Source organism: Triturus cristatus, chromosome 8 (genome assembly GCF_964204655.1).
Source record: "Triturus cristatus chromosome 8, aTriCri1.1, whole genome shotgun sequence".
Classification (NCBI taxonomy): domain Eukaryota; kingdom Metazoa; phylum Chordata; class Amphibia; order Caudata; family Salamandridae; genus Triturus; species Triturus cristatus.
Window position 1 is genome coordinate 1,150,539,634 of NC_140591.1, and position 14,366 is coordinate 1,150,553,999.

At 43.4% G+C, this 14,366-nt stretch overlaps 1 protein-coding gene across 2 annotated transcripts in view; it reads left to right on the plus strand.

Moving 5' to 3' along the window:
- Positions 1-14,366, plus strand: part of LOC146805523 (interleukin-1 receptor type 2-like) — a 160,190-nt gene that overhangs the window by 135,277 nt on the left and 10,547 nt on the right. For both annotated transcript variants that reach the window (XM_085620517.1, XM_085620518.1), the window contains exon 8: positions 13,638-13,783. In XM_085620517.1, the coding sequence (XP_085476643.1) occupies positions 13,638-13,783 (146 nt within the window). The remainder of the gene's footprint in view (positions 1-13,637; positions 13,784-14,366) is intronic.

Here is a 14,366-nt window from a genome sequence, read left to right on the forward strand (position 1 = left end):
AGTAGGAAGTTGTTGTCACACGCTTACTTAGTTTTGTGGTTATTGAGTGAACAAATACACTTCTGAAATGCATCTTCCATAAGCAAACAATTGAGGACGCGACCGCAGCCATGGTCTAGGACATGCCCACAGCTTTCGAAAAGGACGTTAAGAGAGCATATAGATTTCTTATCAATTACATACACCATTAGAATAATGAACCCACCAGATAAGCTGTGTTCTTTCATATTTTATTGACGTTGAAACAAGAGTGGTTGAGATTGCCACAGTTCAGGATCATCAAGCATTCCATGATGTAAATACCACGCATTCGGAAACGTTGCCATGCAACGCTAAAAAAAACATAATTTGCAATGCAATCGGTCTCGCCTTTAGGACCTTGTATGTATTTAGCTATGCAGCACATTAGCCTGGGTGCTGAAACATCTACTGTTCTTTAACATGGAGGGAAAGTAAGCACCAAATTGCATGACATCCCAGGTATGGGAACACATGGTGAGAAATATTGCCTTTCAGCGGGAAATGGTATAATCCAAAGCTCGGATTTTATTATAAAATCAGGGCCTTCGGTGGTCATATCACTGAAAATACAAGATTTGAAAACGATATTATTGTCTATGGGTGCTCGTGGAAGTCAATTTCTATGGACTGTGAATCTAGAGAACGCTAAAGTGATTCTGGTGTTTTACTGACCTCTGCTGGTCGTTTTCTATCAAGACAGTTAAATAGAGGCAGTTGAACAGAAAAAAAAGTCTGTAACCGGTAGCAGACAAGTCCTAGGGCTGGTCTCCAGAGCCCACAAAGTGCATACACATGTAAGTATAAACTGAAGTATATACAGGAGGTCTCTAATGCTCAACCTGAACAAGTCCTAGAGCTGATCTCTAGAGCCCACAAAAAATAGCTGCACTGCAATTATAGGCATTTGACTTTTATATAAATTATAGATCCAAGATGGATCTATGCCAGATTCTCAGACAATCTACAATCAAGAAATGTACATACATTAATTCTCAAAGGGATTCATTTATGCAGTCATTGGTTAACATGGAACTCTGGTGCGGATCCTGCCCTCCAGGACCTACTCTGGAAATACCTGCTCTGGGGCATTGATTAGTGATGGGTTATATTTATATTTGTGTTGAATCGATGTCTGCTAGATCCTGTTATGAAGTTTTATGGAGCATGACACATTCATTTATGTTGTCAAGAGCTTGGTTCAAGTGGCTAATGGGGGAGCTATTTACAACATCTCTTTTCCGACGATCCGATGGTGCAATGGTGGCGCTCAGCCACTTTGCGTGGCTGAACACCCCCTTTTAATTATGGGCCTCCTCACTGCAGTTTGTTTTCTGCAGCAAAGGGAATACAATGGGTGTTGCTGTGGGTGTACCCACGCAACACCCAGTCCCAGATATACAAGAATCTGTATATCTGAGGTAACGCCAAAAACTAATGACTTTGAAAAATAGGTGTAAGAGTGGCACAAAAAAGACTTTGAAGAGGAGGCGTAAGAGTGGCACAACGAGGAGAAATACTTTTATTTCTACTCGTGTTTTGCTATTTCAATTTGTGCTGCAGAATTCAGCACACAGAAAAGGAGCAAAACTCCATTAATTATTGTTTTTGTGCAGGAAGGTATCCCTTCCTGCACAAACACAATCATTCCTGCAACGCAGACACCCTTGCTCCATGGTGCAAAGGTGCCTGCATTGGCACTAGGCAACTTTTTAGCACCAGTGCTAGGGAAAACACAGGGGTGCTCCATATTCTTGTCAATATGGTGCATTCCTGTGTTTTTTTAATGAGGCAGCTTGGCGCTGCTAAATTGCTTGCAGCGCTGCGCCATTTAGTTATAAATATGCCCCTGCATTTCTGGGCATCTTTTCTGATCATCTGGCTTTGATGCAAAGCTATACCTGTGTGGTACATTTAAGTTATCTTCTTTTACATGGTTGATATGCATCTTGGTATGAGTGTATGAATGTGTTGTTAAGGTGACACATGCTTAGCCACCAATATTACTTGGTGCTATGCTGAGTGCATGAATATGTCAAGAGTTTGCTCTATAGTGCATTAATGGTGTAGTGCAAAGTGTGAGTATAACGTGATATGAATGTACCATTGAGGTGGCAAACACTCAGCTATATAACTTGCGGATGTGTTCTGTGCATGGCAGTGTTAAGGGTTATGTCTCCATTCCATGGTACATAAAGAGTGTATGAGGTCGAAATTGGAGTAAAAACATTTTAAAACCATTGAAAAAATAATTTGCCTTTTCCTCAGCCTCACTTTCCTGAGCTTGGCTCAGATCCTTCAACTTCGGCTTCAGTGACAAGATCCACCAATAAAAGCTGGTTGCTGCACAAACCGCTCAAGAATAGGGCCCATCACTCCAGCCCACCAAGTTTCATCAGCCTGGGGATCTGTACCCCCACTACCGAACAGCATCAGCTCTGTGGCTCCCTTCAATGGAAGGCCCTGATGCATCTGATTCAATCACAGGGCTCCCATGGCCTCTTCTGGCTCCTCTTATCAAGCTCTAGCTCGTGTTCAAGAACTTTGCTCCACATTGTTGCCAGTGGCGGCTCCTCCTCAATGGCGGAGGAGCATCACCCCACTGCTTTCAAGCAGTGCGAGAAGCAAAAGCATAAAATGATAATAACTATCAGTTATTATCATTTTATGTTTGTGCTGCTTTGCACAGGCGGGTGGGCGGGCTGCTCTGCTCTCGGAGCAGGTGATGGGAGGAGTGGTTTGCCCCCTCCTAAGTGCGCAATGACTGTTTGGTCGGTCCTCTCGTGCCACCCAAACCAGTCATGCAACTTTCCCTGTTCTCCATGCAGGCTGCTTTAAAGCCTGCATGGAGAACATGCCCACCACTCGAGACCCTGGTTGCATTGCAGCGTTGTGATTGGCTTAGGGGAGGGCACCTGGCTGCCTGCTTCCTGTTCCTGAAGTCGGAAGCAGGAGAGCAGGAGCAGAGATGCATGACCCGGCAGCAAGGTAAGGTATTTTTTTAATTTATTTTTTATTATGCTCACCTCCTACCGCAATCGTGACCCCCGTCCGCACACCCCCCACGCCTGCCCCCCCCCCGCCCACTAGCGAGCCATGTCGGCCGCCACATGCACCATGCGGCATTAATGAGATTATATGCTGCAAAAATCAGTTTAAAATGACATAGCAGGAAGGAAGGGGGCATATTTAACGGGAATGTATGGATGGAACACCTCCAAATATATTTGGTATTGGGTCACATCCTGATTTGCTCATGCTGGTGCCGTCCTGTGCTCAAGTTACTATTTGAAGCTTGATGCAGCAGGGTAAGTGTTAGCCCTCTCAAAGGTGAGCTTGTGATGTCCCGGGGCCCAGGGATTGAGGGCATAGGGCCAATCAAGAATGGATCTCACCTGGGCCTCTGTCATTCACACTGTCATCATTGTGACCCCACAGAACCCTTTGCAATGACAGATTGTGGAGTTGTGAGACAGGGTGACATTGAATCTTTGTAGTGAAGCGATCGGTAAGGGTGGACGGTCTGCAAGTTAGACATAGTCCAAGCAGCCTGGCCTGTGCGTCCCCACCGCTCTGTCACTTAGTGCTTCCTTAGGCCAGCATAGTCATGATGTCACCCCTCAATCCCTACATTTGGTATTCGGGCAATGGGCCACGGGGCTAAAGATGCCACCAAATCTAAACATTACAGCGCAATATTCATTTTAGGCCCCTGGATACAGGTACTGTTTTAACCTGGACCCAAAGGTGTAGCATGAAAATGTGCTGTTTTTAGTGAAGTTAGCTGCTTTTTGACATAGGATGCTAAAGCGCTGTAATGATGTGAGTTTACCCAGCGCTACTAGGTTAGTTAATTGGTTAATGCGCTTAGTGGAGAGCTGGCTTCAATCCATATAAAATAGTATGTCTAGGTACTGTGACACACACACACACACACACACACATAGCTCGCTTCTATTGTCAAATCTTTTTTTTTTGCATTCTGTGTCAAGTCCTGGTTTTATAATGAGGTGAAGAAGACTAAAAGAATCAGAATGCAAGGAAAGGACCGAAACTGAAGCAGCTAGTCACTCCTCAACCTGGCAAACTTGGCAGGGTTCAATCTCTCTTTGGCAATCAACACAGAAGGTTAAGTGAGCTTAACAGATCGTGACCAAACAGCTGCGAAGGAGACATCTTTCCAACAGAGGTTCGACAGCAGGCACTGCTGTGGCCATATTGCGTTAAGTGTCCCGTGGGGCGCAACAGGAAAATGCTTCCACTCTCTGTGCTCCTGACCTAGATGCTTGTGCAGCCCCTTCTGTGATACAGATCATCCCCTTCTGTGATACAGATCACCCCCATTCACATTTAGCCCTAGAACAGTTCAAATGGGTCCGTTCCATCATTAACGAGCGGCCGCGGCCCTACACTAAAAAAACAAACCTTTGCCTCTGCACCTGCGCCGTATTAAGAACACAATGCAACGGAGAATAGAGTCAGGAGGCTCCAAAGAGATGGTGCAGAGTCAGTGCACCCCAAGGGTGACCCCTGCAACGTATGTGCCTCAGCAGGAGGATGCAGTGAGTGATCTATGTGCCCCTTTTAAAACCAGGCCTGTTACCGCCTGCACTGTGAAACCCACACCGGCTGCTTCAAACAGCAGGTCCACCTTTCACTAATGTGCTACCCCGAGGGCAGACATGAGTTCGCAGCTGCACGAGGGCAGCACATTATTTGTAATTTGGTGTACTGGCAAGGTCTGCACCCAGCATACCTATCAAGTATCCACCGTAGTGCAGAACAGGGAAGTGCATCTCTGCTGCCCTCCTCCATGATGTGCCCACCCACGTGTTCCATCCAGTTACATTCCCGTCCGTGTGCTTCTAACATCCAGCGCCGCACTGCTCTTTCTTACCGTCATGCTTATTTTTGGTGCTCTTTTCCTTCTTTAGCCATGCTGTACAGCATCAAGATGCTAGACGGCATGTCTAAAACCATTGGCAAAGCCAATAAGTCTGAAAAGTGAAACCTCTTTCCTTTGCCAATAGTTTATTTGAACTGGGACCTCCTTTTTAGCATCTATTTTAAAAATGCAATAATTCAGTGAGCCAAGCATGCAATATAGTGTCGGCGTGGCACAGTGGATGGCTAATAGGCATACACACTAGTGCGTTTCATGTGAATGAGGCATTGTAACATGGCTCTTTGTAAACATGGCATTGTGAAGCACTTATCTTATAGTATTGGTAAGTATATAATTGATACATAGCTGGGTTGTATGACATGGGCATGGGTAGGTTTGTATAGCTTTGTTTTCACTAGCCATTGGCTTTATGTATTTATTAATGATGCCAAGAATGTTCCTTACTTTTTAAAATAACTCTGAACGTATGTCCTTAACCCTGGCCATCCCAAACCTCACCCTTACCCTTCCCGCCAGCCACCCCTGTTCTTTTTAGTTGGATGCACTCTGAAACATTTTGGGGAACTCCAGGATCACACGCCCCTAATATTATTGACCAAGCAACGCCCTGAAATGCAAGTTAGGAAATGCAGGACTGCGGGTTAGGGAGCCGGTTGGATAGTGTCGTGCAGCAGGCTGATTCCAACAGAGCTCTCAGCTGCTATCTTTCCAGCTGCCTTCTAGCTGAGAGAGCCCGAAGAAGCTAGTGCTGATGCTAGGACTCTAAAAACTCAGAAAGAGTTGTAATTTCAAATTTAAGAGTTGGGTCGGCTGCCAGGGAGTTGATGGGGGGGTGGTGTGAGTGTAAAACACTACAGCTGCTTTCGTTACAGGGGGCGGATATTGCATCTATGCTGCAACCTGGCCCCTGGAAACCAAACCGGCCCCGGTAACAAAACCGGCCCCCCAGTGGTCCAAAACCAGACTGGCCCCCACCCTGGCGGCCCACCGGAGAAACACCTGGTGCCCTCTACAGCCAGTTTGGCCCTGGTGTGATATATATTGAATCTGGTAATTAATGGCTGCGATAAACATTACGGGCCCGATTCACAGAATTAACTTAAGACAAAATCCTAAACTTAGTACCATTTTGGTATTCACAGAATGCACTTACTACTTCTGGTATTCACAGAATGAACTTACTACTTTGGGATTCACAGAATAAACTTACTACTTTTGCTATTCACAGAATGGATTTACGACTACTAACTTTACGTCCGCACTCGGGCTGGAATATCCGGCCCGGAGGCGGAGCTTCCGGCCCGGAGGCGGAGCTTCCGGCCCGGAGGTGGGGATTCCGGCCAGTGGTGGAGTTTTAACCATGGCCAAAATCTCAACCTCTGGGCCGGAAGCTCCACCTCCGGCCTGGAAGCCCCGCCTCCGGCTCGGAAGCCCCGCCTCCGGGCCGGAAGCTCCGCCTCCGGGCCGGAATTTCCAGCCCGAGTGGGGACGTAAAGTTAGTAGTCGTAAATCCATTCTGTGAATAGCAAAAGTAGTAAGTTTATTCTGTGAATCACAAAAGTAGTAAGTTCATTCTGTGAATACCAGAAGTAGTAAGTGCATTCTGTGAATACCAAAATGGTACTAAGTTTAGGATTTTGTCTTAAGTTTGTTCTGTGAATCGGGCCCTACAACTTTTAAAATTGTGATACCCAGATTTTTGCGTAGGGAACAGTTTACTGAGCTACTTGAAATGAGGACCGTAGTCAGTGTCCAATCAGCCTGGAAGGTTTTCTGATTTGTTAATTTCAAAACAAGTAAACAGAAAATTCTTGAGGAAGGGTCTATTTTGGGCTTATAACTTTACATGCTTGCACTTATCATACACTTCACACCTCATTTCCATTCATGCCTCCTCCTCACTCTATGCCGCCAGCACTTTATTACTTCCAGCAATTACAGCATCCCTTGGTATGTTTTTGTCTGGCGTCGTTCCTCTTAGCTGCTATAAAGACAAGAAGTCGAACTCCCTAGTCTGAATCTTATAAGTAAGATAAGCGCCACCTGATTAATTCTTGATCTTATATCGATGAATTCCATTTATTGATTATGATTTTACTCTCCTTTTTATCTGTATTTTATAACCACCAGATTTTATAGATGTCTCTTTTTATTCTGTATTGTTTTTAATATATTGGAATGTATATTTTGTGGAATACTTTGTATGCCGTTACTCTTTCGTCGAGATAAAGGGGCATATCAGCAACAACCGGCGATAATTTTCGCTAAGCGCACTTAGCGCTAGGATAATTATCGCCGGCTAGCGTGGATTTTTATTGCTGAGATAGCGTGCTATTAGCAGCGCTTATCTCAAAAGCGATAAAAATCCTCACGCTAACTGCCTAACGTGAGATTATCTCATGCAATGTGGCGTTAGCTTGATGATAGGGACTCACAAACTTAGCCATGATATCCACCTTCTATAGGATTTCATGGCTAAGTCAGTCCTGAAGCAGGCGTAAGTAAAGTAGCGACAACAGGGGTTATCGCTACTTTTCTTGCCGCTATGCTTCATAGCTTGGGGCTTAGCGACATTTCTCCTGTCTTGTCAGGTCAGGAACGCCCACTTTGCATCTCATTAGAGATGCTAAGCTGGGCGTTAGGAATTCCTACGCTAACGCAAGTTTTCACGCGTTAGCGTGAGCTTGCTAATTAGGCGATAAAACTATCGTCGCTTTTCGGCCGAAGACGGCTTGCTGATATGCCCCAAAGTTATTTGGACTGACTGACCCCATATATTGAACTGGCAAATTTGAGTGAGGTTTCCAATCTCACAGTTGACCTCTCACCACCATCAGGGTAATGATTACATGGATTTAGCAAATGTAAAAATGAATGAATTTTATCGGGTTTGTATGCGTATGTATGTTGAGACTTTACAGCGTAAAACTGATACATGCCAGCTGTGTAAGGCAACAGATATCTTGTATGTAGGAGGTTACTTTTGATGTCTTAGATCCTGTTCAGGCTGGACCCCCAGCTCAGCTTTACATCAGTTCTCCTCATTAACTCCATTCCTCCACTCCTAGTTAACTGTTGTTGAACAACGTGGCATATGTCAGCCCTAACCTGCTAGCCCTCTGCAATTCTCCTGAGGTGTGTGACCAGAATATTGTTGTCAGAACACCTTCTGACATAGATGTGTCCTAAATACTGTTGGCAAAAGTATGGTCCTTTTGGTGTTGAGAACAGAAAACCTAAATCCAGTCTAATGATCGTTATGTAAACATATTAAGGACACACATGTATGACTACAATATTTCTTTGTATGATAGACTGATATACAAATTTGAATCAGCCTTCTTCAGTGAGTACTGGGGTGGTTCTGCCTCATGGGGTGAAACTTTACTATTATCTTTCCATCCACATTTAACTAGTGGTCTTCCAGAATAAATACCCAACATCCATGAGGTAGAATAAGAATTGACTGCCAGTCCCCAAAATACTTTTCATTTCGGCCAATAAAGGGGACATAAACGTTTTCTGGTATCTACATCAAATTCTAACTGAAATTAAGCATAGCTTGCATTTCGGCCATCTTTCGGGATCACTGCGTAGTGGCAATAGATTTTGGGTTTATTTATCGATCAGTCGTTCGCTATGTATTGCATTTAAAAAATGTTCCGCTTCCATCACTAGTAAAGTTCCCGGATGACTCCATGTCACCGGCACATCCCATTCCAGTCCTGGTCTTTCTATTTTAGCTCGACGCATTTTGGAAGGTGTGGTGTTGGTTTACGGCCATTAAATCAATGGGGTTGGAGCTCTAGATTGCAGTGTTTCACCAAGAGATAAATGGAACCAGACTGTTGTGTCCTCGATGACAAGAATTAACCATGTCACCTGAAAGGGAAACAGCCTTTACTCAGAAACTTTTATTTCGGATTACATTTACCATGCATTTTTTACATTATAAAGGCAGTTTGCACGCACGTCTTTACAACGCAAGATTTAATACCCATTTGAACAGTAGGTTGCAGTGTTTCTGCATACGCTACATATATATTTTTAAGGGTCATTTTAAAAAGGGGGCTTTGAGGGTCTCCCGCCAAAAATATAAAATGTTAAAATAGTATCAAACCTGTAAAGGACAAATGTAATTAAAAATGTATTAAGAATTAATGTATACTTTCTGAACAGTAGGTGGCAGTGTTAGACTGGGACAGGAATTTAAAGTACCAGTAAGTGTGGTAAAAGAATGCGCGGTAGCGTGGTGAAGGTGTTTGAAATGTGAGAGAATGTATATGCGTGCCAGTGGTTTAAATTAACGGCAAATTCATACAGAGGGGGCTAACTTTTCGACAACAGTATCCAGGTTGTTTCAGATAAAAACTCCCCTGATATTGGTAGAGTTTTACAGCTTCATTGGAAAACAACTATTATGCTGAAACGTACCTAATCAAAGTATCCCGTCTTGCATGTTTGAAAGTAGTCCTGAAATCAGTTTAATACGTTTAAAAGTGCATCTTTACAAACCACGGAATGCTCGGAGTTGCTATCCGCAGAGACTGGGAACGGATATGCAAACCGAAAACCCTGCATGCGTAAGCCGGTAAATCTGAAGCTGTGATGGCTCAGTGAGTCATGTACAAACTGCAGAGCTCCAACCTGACAAATCACATATTTCAAATATTTTGTGCTGACATAACGTGTCATCGTTCTGCGGTTGTTTTTATGAGTTTGATTAAATTGGTTAATCCTTGTGGATTTGGTTATAGAACTGAGGGACCCTTCATAGCAGCAAACCAGAGCCAGCAGCGAGTCATAATTTGAGCAGACAAATGTGAATTATAGACTTTTATTCTCATTTCTTTCTCCCTTTGTTATCTCAAATGTACTTCCCTTACCAAATAATTCACTACCTGAGCCCCTGTCGGGTTTGCACCGTCTCACGTGGCTATTGGTGTGCGACATTTTATTGGTTTACCATAGTTCGTGGAACTAAGGGGAATATCAGCAACAACCGGCGATAATTATCGCTAAGTGCACTTAGCGCTAGGATAATTATCGCCGGCTAACGTGGATTTTTATCGCTGAGATAGCGTACTATTAGCAACACTTATCTCAAAAGCGATAAAAATCCTAGCGCTAACTGCCTAACGTGAGATTATCGCTGGAAACCCAGCGATAATATGGACTCACAAACTTAGCCATGATATCCACCCTCCATAGGATATCATGGCTAAGTCAGTCCTGAAGCAGGCGTTAGGAAAGTAGCGATAACAGGGGTTATCACTACTTTTCCTGCCGCTATGCTTCATAGCGTGGGGCTTGATGATAGGAAAAGCGACATTTCTCCTGTCATGTCAGGTCAGGAACGCCCCCTTTGCATCTCATTAGAGATGCAAAGCTGGGCGTTCAGAATCCCGGCGCTAAAGCAAGGTTTCACGCGTTAGCGTGACCTTGCTAATTAGCGATAAAATTATCGCCGCTTTTCGGCCAAAAACGACCGCAAAAGCAGCGATAATTTATTATCGCCGCCTTGTAAATATGCCTCTATGTGAGGGTCTCTATTTTAATGTGAAACCCCAGATGCAGAATATTTAGCGGACTTCTTCTAACTGTAGTGTTCACGAGAATTATGGGAAGTTTGTGAGAGACAATCTGCAACGTTGCACATTCCTACACAAAACGTCAATGTGGGAGGGTCTGCAATCGAATGGCACGAGGTGTTCAGATCTTCCACTAATTCAAAATCATTAAAAGTCTGAGAATATTCATAAAATGCGGCATCACTGGGGGCCTTACATGAAATGTTAACATCATCTTAATAATCACAACTAAGGGCCTAAGTTGGAGTGTGGCGGACGGGATCCATCAAAACGTGGCAGATGTCCTGTCCATCATTTTTACAAGGATCATAGAATATAATACTCCTGCAAAATGGCGGATTGGACAGCTGACACATTTGTGACTGAGTATCCCAACCTACAAACTCTAAATACGCCCTACGTTTTTTTTAACAGACCTTTCTTTCTATTGCTGATCTTTTAAAATGCACACTACTAATTATTGGGATTTCAGCCTAAATTCATCTCTTCATTGTTGATTGCCTTTTCAGTCGCCCACGGTCTGTTTGCAAACAGAGAATCATCTAGAAAAAGCCCAGTCTCAGAAAAGCTGCAAGGCAGCCGGGGTTGTGCACATTATGATATCAGAAGCTTTGCGAAACAAGGGTCAGCTTGGGCAGGGGCTTTGGGCTAGGGAGAGAATGCCTGACTGTGGCAAGAGCGCCCTTCACACCAATCCTCATCGGATGAGAAATGTAATAGAAACTCGTTTTATAAGCAATTCATACCACATGTCTGTCATATAAGAATTGCTACTGTTGTCTCATTTATTTTACTCAATTTATCACCTACGTTTATTCCAGCACTAAACGTTTAACTTGCTGAGCTACACCCAAGATCTAGAAGCCTGCTGTCTCACCCCCTTAACCTTCATTTTTGACTGCAACCTCAAATCCCAAATGACGCTGTCTTCTAAAATCTTTGCTCAAGACTGTTAGTACCTCAGTGTAATACAGGAAGCAAATGTCTCTTGCTTAGTAATCAGTTATCTATTTAACTTTAATGTCCTGTTTTTAATACTAAAAAGTAATATAGAGTCACTATTATTAAATATCAATAAAAAAAGGATAACATTTTTCCTGCTTCTTTGATCTCTATTCTTTGCTCTTGCTACACCACTGTCATTATCTTCTCACCACCAGCTAACCTCTTACCATATCTTGGGTTGCTACACAGCCATGTTTACACTCTGACCCTATCTCATCATCCCTTCCTGCTCCCTTGCCCACCATGAAGTGCCCACCTTAAAGTCTTTCCTCCCACACTGGCGCCTGTTCACATTCCAGCTGCAAGAACAGGGTGGTCTTTAGGGGATTTGTGCTAAACGCGCAAGTGAAGCACACCACGAAAGGGACACGTGAGAGTGAATAAATGGAGGGATGTAGGATAAAGTGGGGTTCAGGATGTTACGCGCGTACAGCTATTTACCGCATATTTCAAGCAATGGCTTGCAAGAGATGGATCTGGCCAATAAAGTCAGATTATACAAAAGAAATAGAAGCAGATTTAATGTAGTCAACGTCTCTGCATGTTGAGTATTAATCCCACATGTATGCAGCATCCATTATAGGATAACTTCATTCCTCATCCTTTAGCCCTCACTTCACAATCCTCAGGCCTCTTTCCTCTGTCCTCCTCCCTCACTCCTCACTCCTTATTCCTCAATCCTCACCCCTACTCCCCATCCTTCATTCCTCACTCTTCCCTCATGCCGCATCCTCACTTTTCATCCCACATTTCTCTTCAGCCCTCAGTCTCCATGGCACATTTCTCACTCCGTATTCAGTCCTAGTGCATTGGTCCACATCATTCACTCTTCAGTTGTCATCCCTCAACCATCGCTCCTCTTCGCTCATTCTCTATTCCTCATTTCACGCTCTTTATTTTGCACTCATTTGTCACCTCTCACTGATCAGCCCTCTTACTCACTTATCAAGTGATGAGCAAAATGAACAAATGAGGAAATTCTAAAAGGTAATCTACCCTGTCTTTTTTTAGGATATCCTCTTCCCTCACTCTTCATGCCTCGGGTCCCATTCCTCATCCTGTCGAGCTCTCGAAGTACACAAAACAGTGATAGACAGAATATTTGAATTCATCTCAGCTTCTGGTAATCACTCAGGCTGCATCCCAATCCATTATTATTTTGCACACAGCGCCACCTTGGTTTGGTTCCAGCTATATCAGTCATGACCTTGCTCTAATCGGAACAGTCCAGCCCAAACTGCCAAGCCAGGTCCTCCTCGCACAGGAACACAACAACCTAGGACTGTTTTCGCCCTAGTCATGGGCTCATCCGCCGGCTTGGTTCCAGTGACACAGTGTGCATTGGCCCCAAGTCTGAGCATAACTTCCCCACTTAGAGTGACACAGTAAGTAAATAAACCAGTGATGGATGGAATGCTTGAATTAATCTCTGCCACTGGTAGTCACTCAGGATGCCTCCCAATCCATTGTTAATTTGCAAACCAGGCCACCTCAGTTTGGACCCAGCTATATGCAAACCAGTCTTGATCCTGTTCCATTCAGATGAATCCAACCCGAACTGCCAAGCCAAGTCCTCCCTGAACCAGGACACAAGCAACCGAGCACCGGCATCACCCTAGTTATGGACCCATCAGACGGGTACAGCTTGGTTCCAGTGGCACAGTATGCCAGGGACCCACGTCTGGGCATACCTGACCCACTTAGGCTGACACAATAAGTATACAAAACAGTTATGGATAGAATGCTTGAATGAATCTCTGTCTAAGCTCAGGAACTGTCACAACACACACCCAAACTAAGCACAAAGTTATTTGATTATGAGGTATCATCTTTCTGTGTTTGAATGTATCGGGACACTCCCTCTGGGTACTTTTTCTTCATAAAGTTTGTTAGTATTGAGTTAGATGTGTATACCGCAAGCTGATGCATGTTTCAGCTTTTGATTTGGAAGCCAGAAATCTAAGGAGACGCTAATAAGATATGTCATAATTTTGAAATATAAAAACATATATTTGCATAAAGCAAAGAATGATATGCATGTATCTAACACCAACCCATGCCTTGTGTATGTATTAAATGTAGGTCATTAAACATTTATATTGTCTTTTCTTCTCTAGGGCAACAACTGAAAATGATGGCAATTATATGGAAGTGCAGCTTGTTTTCGATGAAGTGAAAGAAGAGGATTTTAACACCGATTTTACGTGCATCGCAAACAATGACTATGGAATCCATATGCTTCCTGCTCAACTAAGACCAGCAGGTATAATTTTCATGATGACAGGTGGTGGGGCATGTATTTACCTATTGCCCCTGCATGTTTTTTCATTGATACTAGCCGGATTTTCTCTGTCGGGAAGGAAGATTCAAAGTGTTAATTTACAGAACGTTGGCCTTGGATTTCTTACTTACTTAATAAATCTTTATTTCAGCACAAGGCCATAAAAGAATAAATAGACATACTATAATAAAAGAGGAGAATAAAAGAGTTTGCATAGAATTCCAACTCATGGATTAGTCCACCCAACCTTTGACAAGGTGCATATATCATTCCATACTCTCTAACAATCACATAAACATAAAACGTTAAACACTAATTAAAATCACTTTAACCTTGAAATCACACAACTCAAAAAAAGAACAGGCATTGTTCATCATAAAAACGACACCCACTAACTTGGTGGATTTTTCTCTCTATACCTCCACATAGGCATCAAAAATTGAAAGACTGAGAACACAATACACTGACTGGTACTTAAAATTCTAGATGCAGTCCTATAAATTCTTATCCCCAGGTTGCAGCACACAGGAAAAATCCACTTCTTTTTAATTGCTTGATAAACAGG